The 21,205-nt window shown below is 40.1% G+C and overlaps 1 protein-coding gene across 9 annotated transcripts in view; it reads right to left on the reverse strand.

The window, feature by feature from the left end:
- The window catches only part of clasp2 (cytoplasmic linker associated protein 2), a 463,341-nt gene that overhangs the window by 183,182 nt on the left and 258,954 nt on the right, over positions 1 to 21,205 (reverse strand). For 2 of the 9 annotated variants that reach the window (XM_078216559.1, XM_078216557.1), the window contains 4 exons: positions 15,494 to 15,664; positions 12,191 to 12,298; positions 6,888 to 6,950; positions 4,813 to 4,925 (listed from right to left, as the gene is read on the reverse strand). In XM_078216559.1, the coding sequence (XP_078072685.1) occupies positions 4,813 to 4,925; positions 6,888 to 6,950; positions 12,191 to 12,298; positions 15,494 to 15,664 (455 nt within the window). Of the gene's footprint in view, positions 1 to 4,812; positions 4,926 to 6,875; positions 6,951 to 12,190; positions 12,299 to 15,493; positions 15,665 to 17,164; positions 17,192 to 21,205 lie in introns of all 9 variants that reach the window. The other 7 variants (XM_078216558.1, XM_078216556.1, XM_078216555.1 and 4 more) reach the window with 6 other exon arrangements.

The raw sequence follows: 21,205 nt of genomic DNA on the forward strand, positions 1-21,205 counted from the left end.
CCACAACCTCGCTTTCAATTCTTAATTGTTGAGACATTTAACAATCTTGGGGAAACCAGATGAGGTATATACACCCTTTGTCAAAGACAGTGTGCAGAGTTGGGAGTCATGTGACATGGACCTCTGGTTTGTGCACCAATACTATTGCCTTGCAGTATTGAAAAGCCTCCACTTTACCGTCTAACTAGCAGCATCCTAGACCAGGCGCTCTGGCCCAGGCTGGACACCTGGCCCCCATATGCTCTGCTTCTCCTGGAAAGTTTGTATCATCGCCTACAAGAACGATTCATCTCTGCATGCCTATCTCATTGTGGGAAAACACCACCACCAGAAAAGTGAATTATCCAGCATCAGTTTTCAACTCATCAACCTCTATGAAGGAATACCGCTTTGGACTTCGATTCTGGAATCCACGTGAAACAATAATATTCACCATGGTGTTTACCCTGCAAATCCTTCTTTTCTCTATCACTCTTGAATGCAAATAAGGCAACATTGCAACCCTTCTCATGCATTTGGAGTGTGTGCAAATAAACTAACCCTATGAAGTCACCCTCTCAACTTTTCACTGCGAGTATTAATTGAAAATTGGATCACACAAAAACTGAGTGGTTGGGAAATATGCCACCGCTTACAACGAGGAAAACAAATCAAAACACCATTCTGTTTCCAGATGGGTGGTGAGAGGAGAAACTAGTGCTGTTTACATTATCCCCTCTCCTACCTGTAACACTTTTCAGCTTTAGTACAATCTGTTCCTGGCCAGATTTATTCACCTGGACTGAAATCTATTTTTCTGCTGCTTCTCAATCTTACAATGGCTTATCACTTTATCATCATCTTTCAGCTCAGAAATTAATTCTGTACAGCTCTTTAATATCCATTTCTATGGAACTACCTCTATCAGCACATCCTCTGATAGTGTACCGTCAAATAACTTCTATACTTGACCCACCTGCAACACCTATTGTTGAATTTGGACAACAATTCATTGGTGCTCAATACTAACTCACCCTATCTCTAATTTTAGCTTTGGATTTGCATCAATTGACTGGAAATACTCAGCAGGTCAGACAGCCACAGTGGAAAGAGAAATACTTAAGTTTTGAGGTCAATGGCCCGATGACAACTCTGATGAAAAACAAGGGGAGGCGGTGGTGTAGTAGTATTGTCGCTGGACTAGCAATCCAATGGGACCCGGTTTTGAATCCCACCACGGTAGATAGTGAAATTTGAACTCAATAAAACAAAATCTGGAATTAAAAGTCTAATGATGACCATGAAACATATGACGGAGTGCAGCAAAGGTTCACCACACTGATTCCTGGGATGGCAGGATTGTTGACCGGGTCTGTGTTCACTGGAATTTATAAGAATGAAGGGGATCTAATTCAAACATAAAATTTTGATAGGGCTGGACAGAACAAGGATTCAATGTCTCAGGATATGGGGTCGGCCATTTAGGACTGAGATGAGGAGAAACGTCTTCACTTGGGGCGGAGGGGGGGGAGGGGGGGTTGGTTAACCTGTGAAATTCTTTACCACTGAAGGCTAGAATATATTTGAGGAAATAGATTTCTAGACTCTAAAGTTGCCCAAACAAATTGCCATCCACCAAACAATCCCTGACCACCACTACTCTCCTCTAACTTGCTGAACTTTTTCTCTCACTCAACAATTTTCCCTTTAACTTGTTTCACTTCCTGCCAATAGGTGTAGTTATGGGCCCCAGTTATGCCTGTCTTTTTGTGGGATGTGTGAAACATGCTTGTTCCAGTCTGACTCAGGCCCTTTCTCATTTTTGCTCATTACATCGATGACTATTTTGGTTTAGCTCAGTTGGCTGGACAGTCATTCATGATGCAGGGCGATGCCAACAGCAGGGATCTAATTCTCATTCCGGCTAAGATTATTCATGAAGGCCCTGCCTTCTCGTCCTTGCCTGAAGTGTGGTGACTGAGGTTAAATCACCACCTGTCACATCTCTCTCAAAGGGGCAAGCAGCCTAAGGTCCTCTGGGACTGTGATGACACTTCATTTATTGGGAGGTACGGTGGCACAGTATTTAGCATCGCTGCCTCACAACGCTAGGGACTCGGGTTCGATTCTGACCTTGGCTGACTGTGTGGAATCTCCCAGTGTCTGCATGGGTTTGCCCCGGGTGCTCCAGTTTCCTCCCACAGTCCAAAGATGTACAGGTTAGGTGGATTGGCTATGCTAATAGCGTCCCAAGATGTGGGGGTTATGTGAATCGGGCAGAGTGGGTCTAAGCAAGGTGCTCTGTTGAAGAGTTGGTGCAGAGCCTATGGGCCAAACCGCCTCCTTCTGGACAGTAGGGATTCTATAAACATAATTTATTTTCATGCTCTCACCTGGACCGGGATTTTACTGCTTCGGGACGAGCAAGCCCGTAAAATCCCGCATACTGAGTTTGCTACCAATTTTCACCGCTCACTACCTCTGATACTTCCCTTCCTTGACGTCGCTGTCTCCATTGCTGGCGACAGACTGACCACCAATATTCATTACAAACCTACAGACTCCCACAGCTACCTCGATTACAGCTACTCACACCCAGCACCCTATAAGGGCCTTATCCCAGTCTCCCAGTTCCTCTGTCTCTGCTGCATCTATTCCATGATGCCACCTTTGAAAACAGCTCTTCGTGCATGTCTGCCTTTTATCCACTGCGGTTGACAGAGCACTTAACCGTGACAGCTCATCTCCTGCACCTCTGCCCTTATCCCTTCCCCTCCATCCAAAAGCCATGATAGGGCCCTTCTTGTTCTCATTTTACACCCCACCTGCCTCCAACATTTCTGCCAACTCCAGATGATGCCACCACTAAACACATTCCCCTCTCACCCAGGTCAGCATTCCATAGGGACACTCGCTCTGCGACACCTTGGTCCACTTCCTCATTGTCCCAACACTACATCTGCTTTCAACGGCACTCCTCCATGCCATCACAGAAGGTGCAACACCCGCCCCTCTATGTCCTCCCTGTCCAATGGCCCAAACATTCCTAAGTTAAGCAGCATTAGACGATCACGTCCTCCAATTTGGTCTACTGTATTTGCTGTTCCCAATACAGTCTCTTCTACATTGGGGAGACAAAACTCAGACTGGGTGACCGCTTTGCAGAACACCTTGGTTCCATCCACAAGCATGACCCCAACCTTCTTGTCGCTTGCCATTTCAACTCAGCATCTTGCTCTCTTGCCCACATGTCTGCCCTTGGCCTGCTGCAATGCTCCAATGAAACCCAAAGCAAACTGGGAGAACAACACGTTATCTTCCAATTAGGCATAATTGGTATAACCTTCTGGACTCAACACTGAGTTCAACAACTTTAGGCTGTGAACTATCCCCTCCATCTTGACTTCCCCCTTTAGTTTTCTATATTCAGGCTTGTCCCAAAAACCGCCCCCCCAAATTAACTAATCAACACTGTTCAGTCCCTCTCCACAGATGTTGCCAGACCAGCTAAGTTTATCCAGCATTTTCTGTTTTACTTTTAGATTTCCAGCAGCTGCAATATTTTGCTTTGATCAACCTCACTGCCATCTCTTTAGACTCCTCCTCTTGTCTCTAAACTTACACACTGCTTATCTGACATCTAGCACTGGACAAGCAGAAATTTCTTCCAATTAAATATTGAGATAAAGGCATTGTCTCTGGTCCCTGTTATAGACTCCATGCACTTGCAATTGCCTCAGGATGGGCCAGGCTATTCACAGCCTCAGTCATACTTAACCCTGAGTTGAGGTGCCAAGCACATGCCCGCATCACCACAATTTCCATCTCTGTAACATTGCACTACTCTGCTCTTGCCTCAACTTATCTGATGCTGAAACTTATGTCCATGCCTTTGTTCCCACTAGACTTGACTATACCAGTGCGCTGGCTGGCCTCCCACATTATATACAGTGCAAAGGATTGTTAGTGTTGAAGGTTCAAATACAAAGGTGTTTCTGGTGGATGCATGCCATCAAGACCATGGTGAGCAAAGAACAAAAAAATTACAGCACAGGAACAGGCCCTTCGGCCCTCCAAGCCTGCACCGACCATGCTGCCCGACTGAACTAAAACCCCCTACCCTTCCGGGGACATATCCCCCTATTCCCATCCTATTCATGCGTTTGTCCAGATGCCCCTTAAAACTCACTATCGTATCTGCTTCCACCACCTCTCCTGGCAGCGAGTTCCAGGCACCCACCACTCTGTGTAAAAAACTTGCCTCGTACATCTCCTTTCAACCTTGCCCCTCGCACCTTAAATCTATGCCCCCTAGTAATTGACTCTTCAACTCAAAGTTGAGTAGCTTCATAGAAGTGTGCATTTGGGTGAAAACCACACCCTTAGAAACTCAGGTTGGTTGGGAGCTGTTATCAGATGAGGACTGGTGGCTATATGCTCAAAGAAATGGAGTTATAACTATATCTGAGGAAATTCAGAGCTTTGAAGGACTTTGTGGCTGAGATTGATGCCATATGTGCTGAGTGGACTGCTTAGTAAATTTGTGAGCTCTAGCTTTCTTGTATCTGTTATATAATGTATAAATTATAGTTTACATTGACCACATATTGTCTGCTAATTCATGCTGAATTAATGTTGATTTTGGTTTGATTGTTGCTGTAAAAAGTAAAACCTTGTCTATTGACTCTCTCGTTGGGGTTATTTAGTACATTTGATTCTTTCTGGTTTGTTGATCTCCATGGAGATCATAACAGATCAGACCATCAGAACAATAAACCTTTGAAAGAAAAAGTTGATGACAAATAAATGATCAGATAACATAGCTGTACTTACCAAAGCATCTGCAACAGCTTCCTCTACATCAGATCCTGTATTGAGAACTCGCATGGCACTCACTGATGCAGACAATCTACTGGACTGATTAAACCCATAGCGATCGGACCCTGCTATTTTAATCAGTAAGAAACAGAAATAACTTTAAATATTTAGCAATAAAATATCACATTTCTGAATATTTAAGGAATGAAAATGCCAAATGGGGTACCAGTTAGGATCTGAAAAAAATATTCAAACAGAATAAAATATCATGTGCACAACGTCTTGTGATATGAATAAAAAAGGTTTCTACCTCTCCTATCAGTTGACAGAGGACAGTATTATTTTAAATGACATTTATGCTGCAGAGTTTTGTTTGGAAAAAGTCTGTGCAAGATGATTTGGAAAAATGAGTTCAGTTTTGATGCTGACCATCAAAATCATTAATTCACTGATGCAAATAAAAAGGGTTAATAGAAAGCAGATACATAGACCTTGGCAGGTTGAAACGCACATAGAAAAGGCCATTAAAAAGAATTGCATAAATCTCCCAGACCCTGGATTGTCAGAGACACTGACATCTCTGACCTTCCAACTACCACCCTGGCCCCAACTATCCCGACCTGTCAGCTAGCTTGGTACCCAACCAAGCCCCTGACCTCCCAGCTATCGCCCTGACATCCCAACTAATGTTCTGACCACCTGACCCACCTGCGAGCCTACCTGCCTGCCATCTCATCACCCTACCCATCTACTGGCTTATCTCATCCACCCACCCCATCCATTTACTCATTCATCCATTCACTAATGTTCACCCATTAATTAACATTTACTGTAAACCTTCAAACTTATCTTACAGCAGCTAGTGCGTAAAAAATGGGCGAGTCCTGTCTTCCCCTATGACTCTGCTACACTTCGACAAAGTTCCCTGACAGTCACTTTTGTGTCAGGCTCAGTCGACCTGGCAAGAAATGCAGAGCCATGTGGCGTTGGGAAAAGTTTGAGCAGAGCAAAAATCTGACAATGTTGAAGATCCTTGGGAGATGCAGGTTAATGAATTTTAGACACACAGGGCAAAGATTACTGGAACAGGTGAGCGATGTTGAATTTATATAAGGCTTTGGTTTTGAGAGGATAAATAATGCAAGGTTATTTCCATTTGATGGATGCATAATAAATTATTAAAAGAATAAAGACGAAAGTTAGAAGAGATGTTTTCATATAGTCGGTTATTACAATGGCACATTTTACAACACATGGTGATTGAGGCAGAAACTGCAGGACTGTTAAAAAATAACTGAATAAAAATGAAAGAGAATACCAACATTAAGATCAGAGGGATTAGAATTACGAATGATACTTTTCATTGCTATGTATGGTGAGCCAGAATTATCTCCTTCTGTGCTGTAATTGCTACGATTCCAAGTGCAAGGTTGTGTAAAGAGACTACTGTCTAAAATAAGGTAAGAGAGAAAGAAAAACAGTAAAAACATAACAGGAAAAATAGGTAGATGATACGATTCAAAAATGAATCAATCTCTTTCTTCAACATAATCAGTGACTGAGCAACCATTGTTCCCTGCAACAGTGAACTCCTCAGATTCATAATCCTTTGATTGAATTAATTTATTCTCATCTCAATCCTTAAGGCTAACTCCTTATTCTGAGATGTGAAGCCTAATTCAAGCCAAGAGAAACGTCCACCTGCACAAGGGAGAGAATGAATTACAAGGCAATAGGGGAATTCAGAAGTGGGTGGATTGAGGGGTACTTGTGAGAGAAAGTGCACACAACAGGGAGAGATAGCTGAGGCAGCTAAGAATGAGGGCAAGATAGAAAGCAAATACTGGAAGGAAAGTTACTTTTGATATTTTTGCAACACAAGAGTACAAGAATCTCTGCAGCATTATTTCCATTTAAATTACACTGTAAACAAAAAAAAATCTTCAAAATATAATTAACTGTTTGATGAGAAAATAAGGATGATAAAATTGCTCATTATGGATACAGATCTAGGAACATGCCAACCAAAAAAATGCCAAGTTGAAAGATTTGCACAAACAACATTGGCATGCTGTTACCCGATTTTTCACCTGCAGTTGAATATGTGTCTGAGGTGTAGAGAGCACCAGTTGATCTGGAGTGATGTCTGGAGGCTGTAAGTATAGGATGACAGAAACCCTGTCTATTACCATGGCAAGCCTTCCGTTATGTACAAAACGCAACTTTGAAATTAAAGATTTGTCTCTTGAATAAAAAGAACAAAAACGTTCACATTATTTGCTACCTTCCATGGAATGTTCCAGAATCTGGAGAATTCTGAAACATCAAAAACAATGGATCCACTATCTCTGTAACAATCTATTTTAAAACAATAAGATGTAGGTTGTCAACTCCAGGGGATTTGTTGCTTTTAATCCCATGAATGAGTACCTTTTTTCACGAATGCGAATAATCCTCAAGTTCTGCATTTTCACCAGGCCCTTGGTTCCCCACTACCTCTGAAACATTTTTAAATGTGTTCTACCATGAAGACTTACAATTGCTCAAGGTATCTGTCATTTCTTTATTCCCCATTCTAATTTCTCCTGTTTTGCCACTGAAGGACCCAGATTTACACTGGCTAATCTTTCTTTTTACATAACTACTGAAGCTTCTACAATCGAAACTAATTAGTTTACTGCCATACTTTATTCTCTCTTTCTTGACCAATTTCTTAGTAATTCTTTGCTGAACTTCAAAATTCTCCCAATCCCCAGGCTTGCTAACCTTTTTGGCAATATTAGAAGCCAATTTAATTCAAATAGTTAATGCCCAACAATGGTCAACCATGTTTATTCCACTGAGAAGATTAGACATCTTAATGAACTTCATCAATATCTGTGTTATGTTCTCAGCTGAAGACTCTGATTTTTTATTTGCAATAAGTTTTGTTCTTGCTGATTGGAGGTTTTCTTTATTCTTCTATATTAAAAGTTATTACCAACAATTACCAGGATAAATTCACACCGTCAATAGGGAAATTTAGGAAGCTATTTTCCTTTAAAGTTAAGTTTGTAGAGTACCCCACACTGTTAGTCAGAGATTAAGACAGCTACCATTGAGTAAGACAGACCCTTCAGTACACTGTTAGTTCTTGCCTAATGAAACACTTTCCAAAGTGCATCAAAGATGATAAGAACGGTTTTTAAGGATTAAAAATAAATTCTCCATAAATTTGGTAGTGTTTTTAGTCTGAAAAATGAAGCCGATTTTATGAGACCACCACCTTATTCATTCACATTAAGATAACAAATAAGGTAGTATGCAAAGCAATATGTACAGTTATTAAAGTAGGACAGAAAACAAAAAGTTCATCTTCCTTATTACGACAAAGGAATATTTTAACTGCTTTTGGGTCCCATGCTTTCCATACGACATTTTCTGATTAATCGCCTTTAACGTTGTTATATCTCAATACTTAAAATTAAAGATGTTTAATAGATGTAAAGCTAAAACATGTGTAACATAAAAAAAAACTTTGAAAATCATCTCTGCTAACGCAGAGGACAAGCCAACCATTAAGCAATAAGCCCACCCTATTCCGCTGTTCAATTAATCTTAGCTTGTCGGCAAATAATTTGGTTAATGATTTGTGGATTTTATAAAATGGACATGCAGATAAAAATGAATTGAATTTGTGAACAAGTGTTCACAAGTATAATTAGAACAGCAAAAACAAAATTTCATAACTGACAATCAGCATTTTCAAATGTTATTAAAAAAAGCTTAGTCTAAAATTTCACTCAATAAAATGTCGTGTTTTGTGCAAAGCCAAATGAATTGATGTACAAATATTATACCACCTTGTTATATTGCTACAGCTTTTATAATCTCCACAGACATGACACCAAAAAACGCGTTTGTTTTCAGTGCCACTGAATTGACTGCAGGCCATCTAACCTTCAGGTAGCCCAGTTACTGTAACAGCTCTGCTCTGCGTTGCTCAAATCACAGAATTACAGAATACGACAATGCAGAAGAGACCCTTCGGCCCACTGAGTCTGCACCAATGCATGAAGTGCCCTGACCTGCCCACCTAATCCCCCTTGCCAACACTTAACCCACAGCCTTGAATGTTACGACGTGCCAAGTACTCATCCAGGTACTTTTTAAAGGATGTGGGCCATCCCGCCTCCATCATCTTCCCAGGCAACGCATTCTGGCCGTCACCACCCTCTGAGTAAAAAGGTTTTACCTCAAACCCTTCCCTAAACCTCCCACCCCTCACTTTTAACTTGAGTCCCCTAGTAACTGACCCTTCAACTAAGGGGAACAGCTGTCCCTATCCACCCTGCCCTTGCCCCTCATAATCTTGAACACCTCAATCAGGTCATCCCTCAGTTTTTTCTGCTCCAACGAAAACAACCCAAGCCTATCCAACTTCTCTTCATAACTTAAATGTTCCATCCCAGGCAGCACCATGGTAAATCTCCTCTGCACCACCTCCAGTGTGTTCACGTCCTTCCTATAATGTGGCGACCAGAACCGTACACAGTACTCTAGCTGTGACCTCACGAAAGTTCTATACAATTCCATCATGACCTCTTTTAGGGACAAGGTTTAAAGGAGATGTACGAGGCAAGTTTTTTTTACACAGAGGGTGGTGGGTGCCTGGAACTTGCTGCCAGGGGAGGTAATGGAAGCAGATATGATAGTGGGTTTTAAGGGGCGTCTGGACAAATACACGTATAGGATGGGGATAGAGGGATATGGTCCCCGGAAGGGTAGAGGGTTTTAGTTCAGCCGAGCAGCATGATTGGTGCAGGCTTGGAGGGTTGAAGGGCCAGTTCTTGTGCTGTAATTGTCTTTGTTCTGCTTTTGTAATCTATACCCAGATTTGATAAAGGCAAGTGTGCCATTTGTCTTTTTCACCACACTATTTACTTGCCTTTCTGCTTTCAGAGATCTATGGACCAACACGCCAAGGTCCCTTTGTTCTTCGGAACTTCCCAGTGTTAGATCTTTCATAGTTTACTTCCTTGTCAAATTACTCCTTCCAAAGTGCATCACCTCACACTTTTCAGGGTTAAATTTCATCTCACACTTATCCACCCATTTGACCATCTCATCTATATCTTCCTGTAACCCAAGACACTCAACCTCACTGTTAACCACCCGGCCAATCTTTGCATCATTGGCAAACTTACTGATCTGACCCCCCACATAGTAATCTATGTCATTTATATAAATGACGAACAATAGGGGGCCCAGCATGAATCCCTGTGGCACGCCATGGGTCACTGGCCTCCAGTCACTAAACCAGCCATCTGTCATCACCCCTCTGTCTCCTACCGCTAAGCCAATTATGAATCCACCTTGTCAGATCACCCTGTATCCCATGTGCCTTCTTAATAAGTCTCCCATGTGGGACTTTGTCAAAGGCTTTGCTGAACTCCATGTAAACTACATCAACCGCACTATCCTCATCCACACACACTTGGTTACATGCTCAAAAAATTCAATCAAATTTGTTAGGCCAAAATATTCATTAAATTATATAAAATATTCATGCAATTATGAAGTGTAAACTTTATCAAAATATTCATAAAACATTAGTTATACAAGACATGTTACAATGCAATGAATTGGTTAAGTCCCTTCCAGCTCCAAAGATCCAATATCAAAAAAAGTCACACAGAACATTTAAATGAAAAGGAAATGGTACTGTAAAATATTATCAACAAAATTTCAGTTTTGCAAGCCATGCTACGACACTGGTTAATTCCCTTCCAGCCCAAAAGGTCCAATGTTAAAACAACTCACACTAAATATTTAGATAAGAAAACAATACTGGAAGGATAGAACTTTAAAAGAATGATTGCAAAAGGTACAACAGGTTAACCTAGAATTTATTGTGGAAAAAATGATTAGGTCAACAGTGTTCTTCATTATTTATGCAACAATCCAGAAGTTGATGTCCAAAATGCAATGACCCTCCATCAGCATAATAAAAGTGGCATTGTGCCAACTCACTCACCATCAAATACACTGAACAATGTGAAATTTCTTACTAATGTGCTATCTATGGACTAGACTCACCATACAATGTTGGGACTTATCCATTCATTATTAATTACTACCAAACAATCTCTGTGCACGGAAATTCAACTTCTACAAGTGTACAATCACATTCCTTCAGCTTTTAATTCTCAGATTTTAAAAAAAATATTTCAATACATTTTAACTTTTACTTTGTCTCTTTTTTTTCCTCTCAATTCTTTCTTTCCTTTCCTTTATTTTACTTTTTGTACCTCATCTAACATTAAATTCATTATTCTAACTTGCACGTCTTGGTTCAGACTTGGTGTTGCTCAATGATTCTTCAACCTGATTAGTTAAGGAGATAGAATGCTGCCTGCCCTGTTTACACAGGTTCTACATCTCCTGTAGAGGGGGCCACATCATTTCAAACTGTAATTTCCAGCACAAACACTCAAGCAAAGCATGTGAGCAAGTCTAACAAGTGACGTGACTGTTCATTTGATGTTCACAATAAACTCTGGCCCACTGAGATGTACTTTTTGATGTAGTTTACCATGTCAAATAAATGTGCCCATTTACAAAAAGCAGTAGCCATTTTGTTTCAATTAACTCAGCTATTCTGTTCAAACAAAAGTCCAGGTTTGCTATTGCAAATAAGCTAATCAGGAATTGATTCTGATGACTCATGAAAACAATTGCATGAAACAATACCAGTGCCAAATACCTGCAGTAACAATTACTTTAAGGTTGCTTGTATTGGCGGACAAAATTAACACTTTTAAAATCTTCCAAAGCACAATAACTATTTAGATATTCAATGAATAGGGAAGGAATGGCACTGTTCTTGTAAATACACAATCTTTCCAATTTTTGAAGCCACTGAAAACCGATCCTTTGATGATCAGATTTATGCAATTAAACAGTATTAATTGCTCATTTCATACAATTCTCTATTTTCTGCTTCATAACAATCAACATTGAAAACTGGCATGTTATACTTTTAAAATTGCAAAGGTTTTCAGTTTGATGACTGCTAAACCAGTCAGTTGACTGACAAAAATATCATGTACAAGTAATGGAGAAATTCTTGGCTGGAAGGCATTTAACTTGCATCTCAACAAGCAGATACTAACTTCCCAAAGCATACAGCAATGAAACTATCTTGATGCAAATGCAATGAAACCAACTCGACACATAGCCATGACATAAATAAGATGCTCAATGTTGCAGGTTAAATGACTAGAAGTGAATAAAAAGAGGGTACTCTAATGTAGACACTAAATGGAAAAGGAGTTCAGCAAAAAGAATCACTAGTTGGATGGCAATGGAAAAGAAATGGGTAGCCATGCATTAAGTGATAACTCCTACTTACCAAGTGGAGCAAAGGGTCGAACAGGACTGGTGTCCCTGCTGCTTTCACGGCTGGCATCCCTGCTGCAGCCCTGACTCACACTAGGTCGAGGGATACGGCTGCCTCGAACTAGCAAGGGTCAGGATGGGTATAGAGCAGCACAATTATTTAAAATAAAGATGCTAAAATATTCTTCTGGCAATCATTAAATATCCACTGTCAAAATTTTGGCTTCAAGGGTTAAAAAACTTGAAAATATGAATGCAAAGTGATGTATTCTTGGTTTATTTTAGATCCTAGAATCACTACAGTGCTGAAGGAGACCATTCGGCCTGCACCGACTCTCTGATAAGAGTATCTTACCCTATCCCCGTAACCCCACACATTTACCATTGCTAATCCACCTAACCTGCACATCTTTGGACTGTGGGAGGAAACCCAATGTGCACGTTCTCCCCATGTCTGCATGGGTTCCTCCCACAGTCCAAAGGTTAGGCGGATTTACCCTTAGTGTTCCAGGATGTGTAGTTCAGATGGTAAACGTGTGATGTTACAGGAATAAGGTGGGGTAAAGGGCCTGGGTAAGATAGTCAGAGAGTCGGTGCAGGTTTGACTGGCCAAATGGCCCCCTTCTGCACAGGAGGGATTCTATGATTCCACACAGACAGTGACCCAAGACCGGTATTGGAACCTGAAACCCTGATGCTGTGAGGCAGCTGTGCGAACCACTGTGCCACCATGCTGCCCATGTATTTTAAAAATCTTTTTAAATACTTATGGTCTACATTTTTAAGCAGGTGGGTGATAACACCAACAGTTAACTCACTGACTTCATACTAACTGAAAGCCATGACCAAGTTAAAACACAGAATTTGATTCGTTCATGTTCAGTTTAGAAAAAAGGCCAACATCTTTGGTAAAGTGACAAAACATGCAGAATGAAGTGAAAAAAAAAGCTACTGCTGCAACCTTCTTCCTACCAAAAAATATCAGAACATGGTTGGAATATCACCCAATCAGGATAGGACTCGAAGCATACCTAAAAATAGTTATTTTCTTTCAATTCAGTTTACAGTTTTGGCTACTTTCTAGTTGGCCTGGTCTCCTGGCATTCAACAAATAAAAACAGAATTATCAGATGCTCTTTTTACCCTCATCATTCCTGCAATAATTCTCGCCGTAATTAATAACAGTGAGAAAATTCTTTGGGTAGTTATTGTTACTCTCAGATGAATTATTTTGAAACCTCAAGCCTCGAGACAAAACAAATTACAATAAGCTTGTTTCAACTTCCGGAAATCATCCCCCATGTGGTAAAGTAAGTCAAGAACTAATCAGATGGCCCTGAAATTTGCTAGTGTTATTTTGCCAATGATTTCTGTTTCCATTGTACTAATGTTAATCTTCAGCCTTCGCCTATAAAATTAGGAAGTATTTAAGTCAACTTGTATGCAATGACCATGAACCTGATCAACTAAGCCTGATGCAGCAATTGGTTCAGTTGCTATGGTCAAATTAAAAGACATTTCAATTCATATATTTCAGAAAAACAGTTAGGGAAAAATCCCAGTGTGTATATCATCCTTGTTAGCAACATGGGATTGGTACAAAATGATACTGAATCAGAACAGATTTGTAATTAAAGTTTTCACTTAGTGGCATCGCACTTATATGTAAGAAGAGTGAAACCAGCAATTAAGTAAGAGAGTTGGGCAGGGGGTTGCACCAGTCTGTAGAAAAATAACTTGTTTAAACTAAAATTATTAGTAAGGGGCAAGGGGAGAACTTTATTAAAATTCACCTTATATATGGTTTCAGTTTAACTTTTGTATCATCATATAATACAGGAATGTGTGGGTTGTTATGTAAAGGGAATTCAGAAAAAGGTACAAAAGAAGTGAGCAGATACACAGGTTGCAATAAGGTTTGATGAACCTGTACACCAAGCTGGAAACTGTGATGCATTTCAGCCCTTCCAACAAAGCCTCAAGGTTTTATTACAAGTAATTTCTTTTTAAATATACATGTTCAAACATTAGCCATGACGTATACTTAATAAATCTGTGATACCTGACATTCAACATTTAAGAATCCTACTGATCTGAGGAACAACATAAAGAAGAATGTTCTCTAGTTCAGTAATTAATACCAGGTTATGTTCACCAGAAGTTAACTGTAATGCAATCCCACTTGCAATTTACATGAAATGTTTTGGTCAGGAAAAGATGGAAGTCAAGCTTTGAAATTAGGGAAGCAGAAATCCAGTAAGCTGGTGACTGCTGAATCTCAAAAATGTGATAAGTTTCACCAGCTCTGCTAAACAAAAATCCTGAAAACACTTGAGTAGCCTCTCCGGCCAATTTTTCAACAAATAAAGAATTCTAATCACCATCTGTTGTGTCGAGGCTCTCACCAATGCATAAGTAACAAAACTTAACTTTAGCATGTGGCTTTACCTATGTCAAAGTGTGTACGGTAACTAAAATAGGGTGCCACCAAAGAATAAAAGATACAGTGAAGGAATACTGTAAAAATGAAGGGAAAACTGTAAGCAGGATAAATCATAGTTATGATTGCTACTAATGGTCCAATATTGACCTCTAGATTTAAAAAAAGAGGTGGGGAAATGATTGTGATAATTTGACTATTTCTGCCATCCCAAATCCAAATACATATTAGAATGGCAAAAGAGATTTGGTATTCCCAGATCCCATTGATTTGGCGTTAGATAATCATCCTTGAATGCAGATCCTTAAATACGAATTCTAATATCAAAACTAAATTTAATTTCATTCTAATTTGTTATATATGATAAATAGTTAGTTCTTGTTACATAGGATAATTAAATGTGTTGCAGTTAAACATGATGTGTTAAACATCAAAAAGTATAAAACTATAACGACAACAATTCATCAGGATTTCAAAACAAAGTCAACACTAAATTGTGAGATTGCCTTGGGAACCGATTTGATCACCAGATCAGTCCAACTATTCTCCTTCCCACAATTCCTTTTTCTTTTCACTTGTAATTAATTTAAATCCTTTCACTGATGTAAAAAGCCAGCATTAGACAAACAATGCGACTTGAAGTCAAGGATGATTTGCTCAGGTTGAACTGAAGCAGTTCTTTATTTTTGATCGGCATGTGGATGGCAAAGTGGCATTTCTGGAATTAATAGAAAAATGAGAAAAAAGGCAAGTGCCATCAGCATAATGTCAAAGCTTTAATTGTCACTGAGGGACAGCATGCAAGGAAGAAGAGAAGGTGACAAAAAAATGGAGTGCAGCAGGGTGTCTGAACAGTCGAGAGATGCAATTTCTTACCTAAAGTCAATCGAGAGGGGCTTGCTTCTCTGCTGCATCCTTGGCTACGTGGTATTTTACTGCGTTTCTGCCCTGGAACTCCTGTAGGTATGACCCGCTGAGTTCCAATGCTCACAGTTGAAAGTGCAGTGTTACTCAATACTCTTCCAGGAGAACCAGAGCGACTGGCAGCTGAAATAAAAATACGCAGAAAACAATCAGCAGCTGTGCTGTTCAGATGAGGAAAGGACAAGTAATTTGAAAGAAAACAGAAAAAGTTAGAAATACACTCAGCAAGTCTGACTGGCAGCATCTGTCGAGAGAGAAACAGAGTTAACATTTCAGGTCAATCAGCTCTGAAAGATCAAGAACTGAGACATAGGCTCTGTTTCTTTCTCCACAGATGCTGCCTGACCTGCTGAGCATTTGCAGCTTTTTTGTTTTTATTTCAGATTTCCTGCACTCGGTGTTCGGCATTTGGGTAACTAAAACATGTTGGTTGATATAGTTGATGCATCCAAATGCTCATACTTTGCTGTGATTCGAGTCTTTTTTAACTCCACCATATACATATAAAGTGGCTGAAGCTATCAGCAGAACAAATGAAAATGTGCAGTTTAAGGAAAGCTAACCTGGTTGTGCAAATATCACAAATGTGCAGTTGCAGTACTGCCAGTTAAGCAAGAACTGGTTACTTGAGTCATTTGTGGAACTTTTTCTGTAACTGCATACAAAAATCTCCCAATTATTCACTGCAGTTGGTTTTGCTTAATTAAAACCACAAAGATAAAATCTGCTAATTTTAGAATGCTGCAAACAAAACCCATCAGCTGAAATTCTCCTTCCTCATTCATGGCTGGGATTTTCTGGTGCCACAGAGTGAATGGAATGCCAAATTTTCCATTCTCACTTGCAATGGGTCCAAGATTGGAGAATCCGGCCAAAATGTCACTTTCAGAGTTAGCAACCCTTAACATTTAAATAATTTTAAAAAGATGCATAACTCACAAAATAAATGGAACACAATGCACTTTAAACTTCTAGCTTAACATTAGGGTTCAAATTTAATGAACTAGATGGTCTTTAAGTAATGGATTAACGAAATTTCACATCAATACGCCTGAACCAAGTTACATCAGCCAAGATTACAGAAAAACAGTCGAACATTTCCCAGAGATTTCTATACGATTTCATTTTCAAAATGATACAAAGATATGGAGAAGTAAAATAAAATAGAATACTTGCATCAATGGCCTTTATTGTAAGAAGGTTCGCAAAACTTCTTATTGTGTAACGTTATTGAACATTCACTTCATATTTAATTTGTACTTTCAATCTGGTATAGTACTCTCCCCTCTTTGTTTTATTCAGTTTGAGAAAGGAATTTGGTCATCTTCCAGCTATGCAAAATCTGAAAACTACATTTTATACTTTATTCCCTCCCACAATCTGAAAAACGCTGATGGACTGACTGCGTATTTCATGCACTTTGTTTTCAGATCAGTTTTGCAGCATTTTTTTTGTTTGCTATATGGAAACATGTATAAAAACATATATATATGCACACACACACACACACACACACACACACACACACACGAAATACACGCACATACACATTTCTAGCTGCAAAAATGCAAGAAAATGACAAGCATACCACAGGCACCACAACTAAAATCCAGAGAATCTTACCACCATTTGGGTTGGCTGACTGTGATCCTGAACAAGTGTAAAGGCACGATTAACATTTAAAAAAATATTTGTGTTTATTGTTTGGAAGTCCGTGACAAAGAAAGGAACAAAGTAGATTCATATAAATGGCAAATCGAGGAAACAAAGCTTTGGTCATTATGTTAAAAGACAAGAGAGGTTGTGTCAAACAAGCATGCTGAAGAACTCTCAAAATCTGATTCATACATAATGCAAATGAAATTAAGAGGCATGAACAGGTGACACGAAGTCAAGTATCACTGAACACTATTCTACTGTAATAAAGTAAATAATAGATAAACAAGAGCTTTTCTCCTATTTCCAGTAAAGGTACAGTGAAGCTTGCAGATTGCCGTTTATGGACAGAACACAGTAAAATAAATTTTTAAAAAGTTCAAGACAAGAAATAAAAGCCTAAAAAGCAGAAACGTTTAGCAATGAGAATTTGTAGAATACAGGCGGAATTCTCACGTTTTTAGACTAAGTGCAGTGGTGGGCAGTTCAGGTGGTGCCTGTCCCGCTGGCTAGATGGTGGATTCCAGTTTCCAGTACCAGTTTCAGCGCTTGGAACATCATTAATTATGCACAAGCGAGATGCCTCCGACTCTCCTGGTAGGCCGGCAGCAAATTTGTCTCCCCATCCTAAACTGATGGGTTTGAAGGTTCCGGTGCCATATTTAAATACTGGTCCAGCACACTGATAACACCCTGTCCAGCCAGCCATCTTCACCAGAATGTCAGCAACCCAAGGGGAAAAGGACAGCAGCCTCAATAAGAAGTCTGATCCTCAATTCAACTACCCTCCATTCAACCTCATCACCTGCAGGGCACCCAGGCCCAACTTGGGTCTCGACCCACCAGATCTGAAGTCGTCACGCATCCACTTCCAATAAATGGTGTGGTTTCCCTTTGACCGCCACCCCCCCCCCCGCCTTTGTGAGCTTTCGTGCAGCCTTGTCAGGGCCCAGCTTTCCTACCCTTGGTCTTCCTACGTCTTCCATTATTCATCTTTTTCATCCATCACTTTACCCTTCTGCCTGCCTTTGTGAGCCCTGTTCTTTTCTACCCTCTTTCCACATTGGTAGCCTGACAAAGGCAAAGGGGTTCAGAGAATCCACCCGCTTCTTCTCAGTCTATCCTTGGTCAAACTTCGGACCTTTGTTGCGATGGCTGCATGAGTCCCACAGCACAGTGCTGTCCTGATAGACATTGTTTTATGGCACTAGTGGGGAAGGAGACCTCTTTACTCCCCAACCCCAGGCATACTGCTGAAGCTGTGACACAGGAGAGTCCATGAGTCCAGCAGCACAGTGCTGTCTGTGAAGAGCAGCTTGGCATGGACATGGAGGGCAGGAACCGGCCTGTGCCGGTAGAGTGGTGAACAGTGCATCAGGAACAGCACAGCACTATGATAGTGTTGCACCCACCTCAAAGTCTCTGGTGAACTGAGGGCGGCCTTGTGCATGCCACTCTTTAGCAATCGGGTTTTATATAAACATGATTTCCTGCTGGCATAACACAAGATTGGAAAGCCTGACGGAACACCAGCAGGCAGCTGTTTTAATAAGCATTCATGAGATGCAAATGAATATAAATATCATTCATGCGACCTGTCAGCAGGATGCCATTAACCTGCCATTGGGAGAAGTGCGATGTAATTTTACAGCTGCAGGTTTCTGACTTTTTGGTTCCCACCAGATTCTCCGCATCCGCCCCAGTGGGGTGGGAGAATTCCGCCCTGAAAAATTTAGTACACTAGGATCATGGTGGTACAAAACTAACAAGCACTGACAAATGGACCGGCAACTCAAACAACAGTTCAAACAGCCAGTTCACAATCCTGGCCTCACGACATCTTCATGCTTAGTTGTGTGAAACACACTTGGAATGAGTTTCATCAGTTCTTGCAGTTTCAGGTTATGTTAGAGTAACAGATTGTTCCCAAAAGGAAACTGTCCAAGTCATGACCATGTGCATTTGCAGTTACTGAGAAGAAAATAACACTAGTATTATCAGTGCAAAGTAAATTAAAGGATTGCTCTCCTCCAGCTACTCCGTGAAGAAAACAGGCATGGATCAAAATTAAGGCAACACATTAAAATTGCTTACCAAAATACTAGAATTCATGCACATGATTATGCAAAATGTACCTTTTGCATGGGTACATAAAGAAAATATGAAACTGTATGAGTATGTGAGAAGTCAGGTTTTTACACTTCAGTGGTGGATTATTGTATGCCTGAGGATGGAACACCTGGTAAAGTTGTCTGTAACCATGCCAATTGAACAACACAACTGAAGTCTCACTCAGAATTCAGGCATGTTAAAGAGAATTAAATGAAATGTAGTTTTTCAAATATGTTCTGGAGGAAGAAATGGTCAGTAAACTGCAAGCATTATGGCTTTGAACCAAAATCAGTGCATTAATGTTGCAATGCCGACCCATCTCCCCACCATTGCAACTGATAAAACTTTGTTTTCCAAAGTGTTTTCGACACAAATTAAAAGCTGTCGCACTCACACGAGCAAATTCCAAAAAAAGATTTAAAATGACTCAAATTATAGTTATAAGTAGTAGTCAGCGGCTCAAGTAGCAAGCAAAGAATCCAGGTATTTACTTGTGGTTTAAAAAATATGGTGTTGAGTAATGGAGATGGTAGCTAACCAAAAAATTTGTATCCCGAATACAATTCGAAAACATGTTCATGATATTGTAATCTCAAATTATGCAACTCGCATGAATCTTTGCAGCAAAAATTAAGTGATTGCAAATTTGAACAGAATTCTGCTAAGCCATTAATTTGAACAACATTCCAAACCTTTGGGTATTTGTCACAAATGGCTTTCCAACACTCATGCTTGTGGATTCTAAGTTTAGTATGGTGGTACACCTATAACATATGACAGTTTTCATATCAAAATGACCACGAACAAACAATGCTAAACTAATGCTAAATATCAGGATGTTGCCAAGAATAGAGAATTTCAGTTATTCAGAATGATGAATAGGCTGGGGTTATTTTCTTTGAAACAGAAGTGCGAAAGAGAAGAGCATTACATTATAAGTGGTCTAGAAAAAAGTGGATAGGAAGGACCTGTTTCTCTTAACAAATAGGTCAATAACCATGAACCAAAGATTTAAAGTAATTGGCAAAAAAATGAGGAAAGTTGTGGAGAAAGCTTTTTACTCAGAAGATGCTCAGGGTCTGGAACTCGCTGCCTGAGGAAGGTGGTAGAGACAAAGCCCTCATTGTTTTTTAAAACTATTGGATAGCCACTAATGGCATAATCAACAGAAGTTATGGATGAAGTGTTGAAATTTCTAAGAACAAAGAAAACAACACAGGAACAGTTCCTTTGGCCAACCAAGTCTGTGATTCACAGATGCTTCTAATCTAATATTTTCTTGCCTCTATATCCCTCTATTCCCTGCCTATTCAAGTATCTATCCAGATGCCTCTTGAATGTTGTAATAGAATCTGCTTCCACCACCACCTCCAGCAGCACGTTCCAGGCATTCACCACCCTCTGAGAAAAACTTCCCTCTTACATCTCATTTAAACTTTCCCCCTCTCACTTTCAACCTATGCCCCCGAGTAATTGACCCTTCAACCCTGGAAAAAGGACTGACTATCCACTCTATCCAAGCCTGTCATAATCTTGTAAACTTCTATCAGGTCCCCCCTCATTTTCCGACACTCCAATGAAAATAATCCAAGTTTGTTCAACCTTTCTTCATAGTCCATATTCTCCAAACCAGGCAGCATCCTGGCAAATCTCTTCTGCACCCTTTCCAATGCATCAACATCCTTCCGGCAGTGTGATGACCAGAATTATACACAATATTCCAAAAGCGGCCTAACCAAAGTCTTATACAGCTGTAACATGATTTTCCAATTCCTATACTCAATGCCCCAACTGATGAAGGCCAGCATGCCATATGCCTTCTTGACCACCTTATCCACCCGAGTTGCCACCTTCAGGGAACTGTAGATCTGCACACCTAGATCACTCTATATGCTA

The sequence above is a fragment of the Mustelus asterias genome, chromosome 7 (genome assembly GCF_964213995.1).
Source record: "Mustelus asterias chromosome 7, sMusAst1.hap1.1, whole genome shotgun sequence".
NCBI classification, from domain to species: Eukaryota; Metazoa; Chordata; class Chondrichthyes; order Carcharhiniformes; family Triakidae; genus Mustelus; species Mustelus asterias.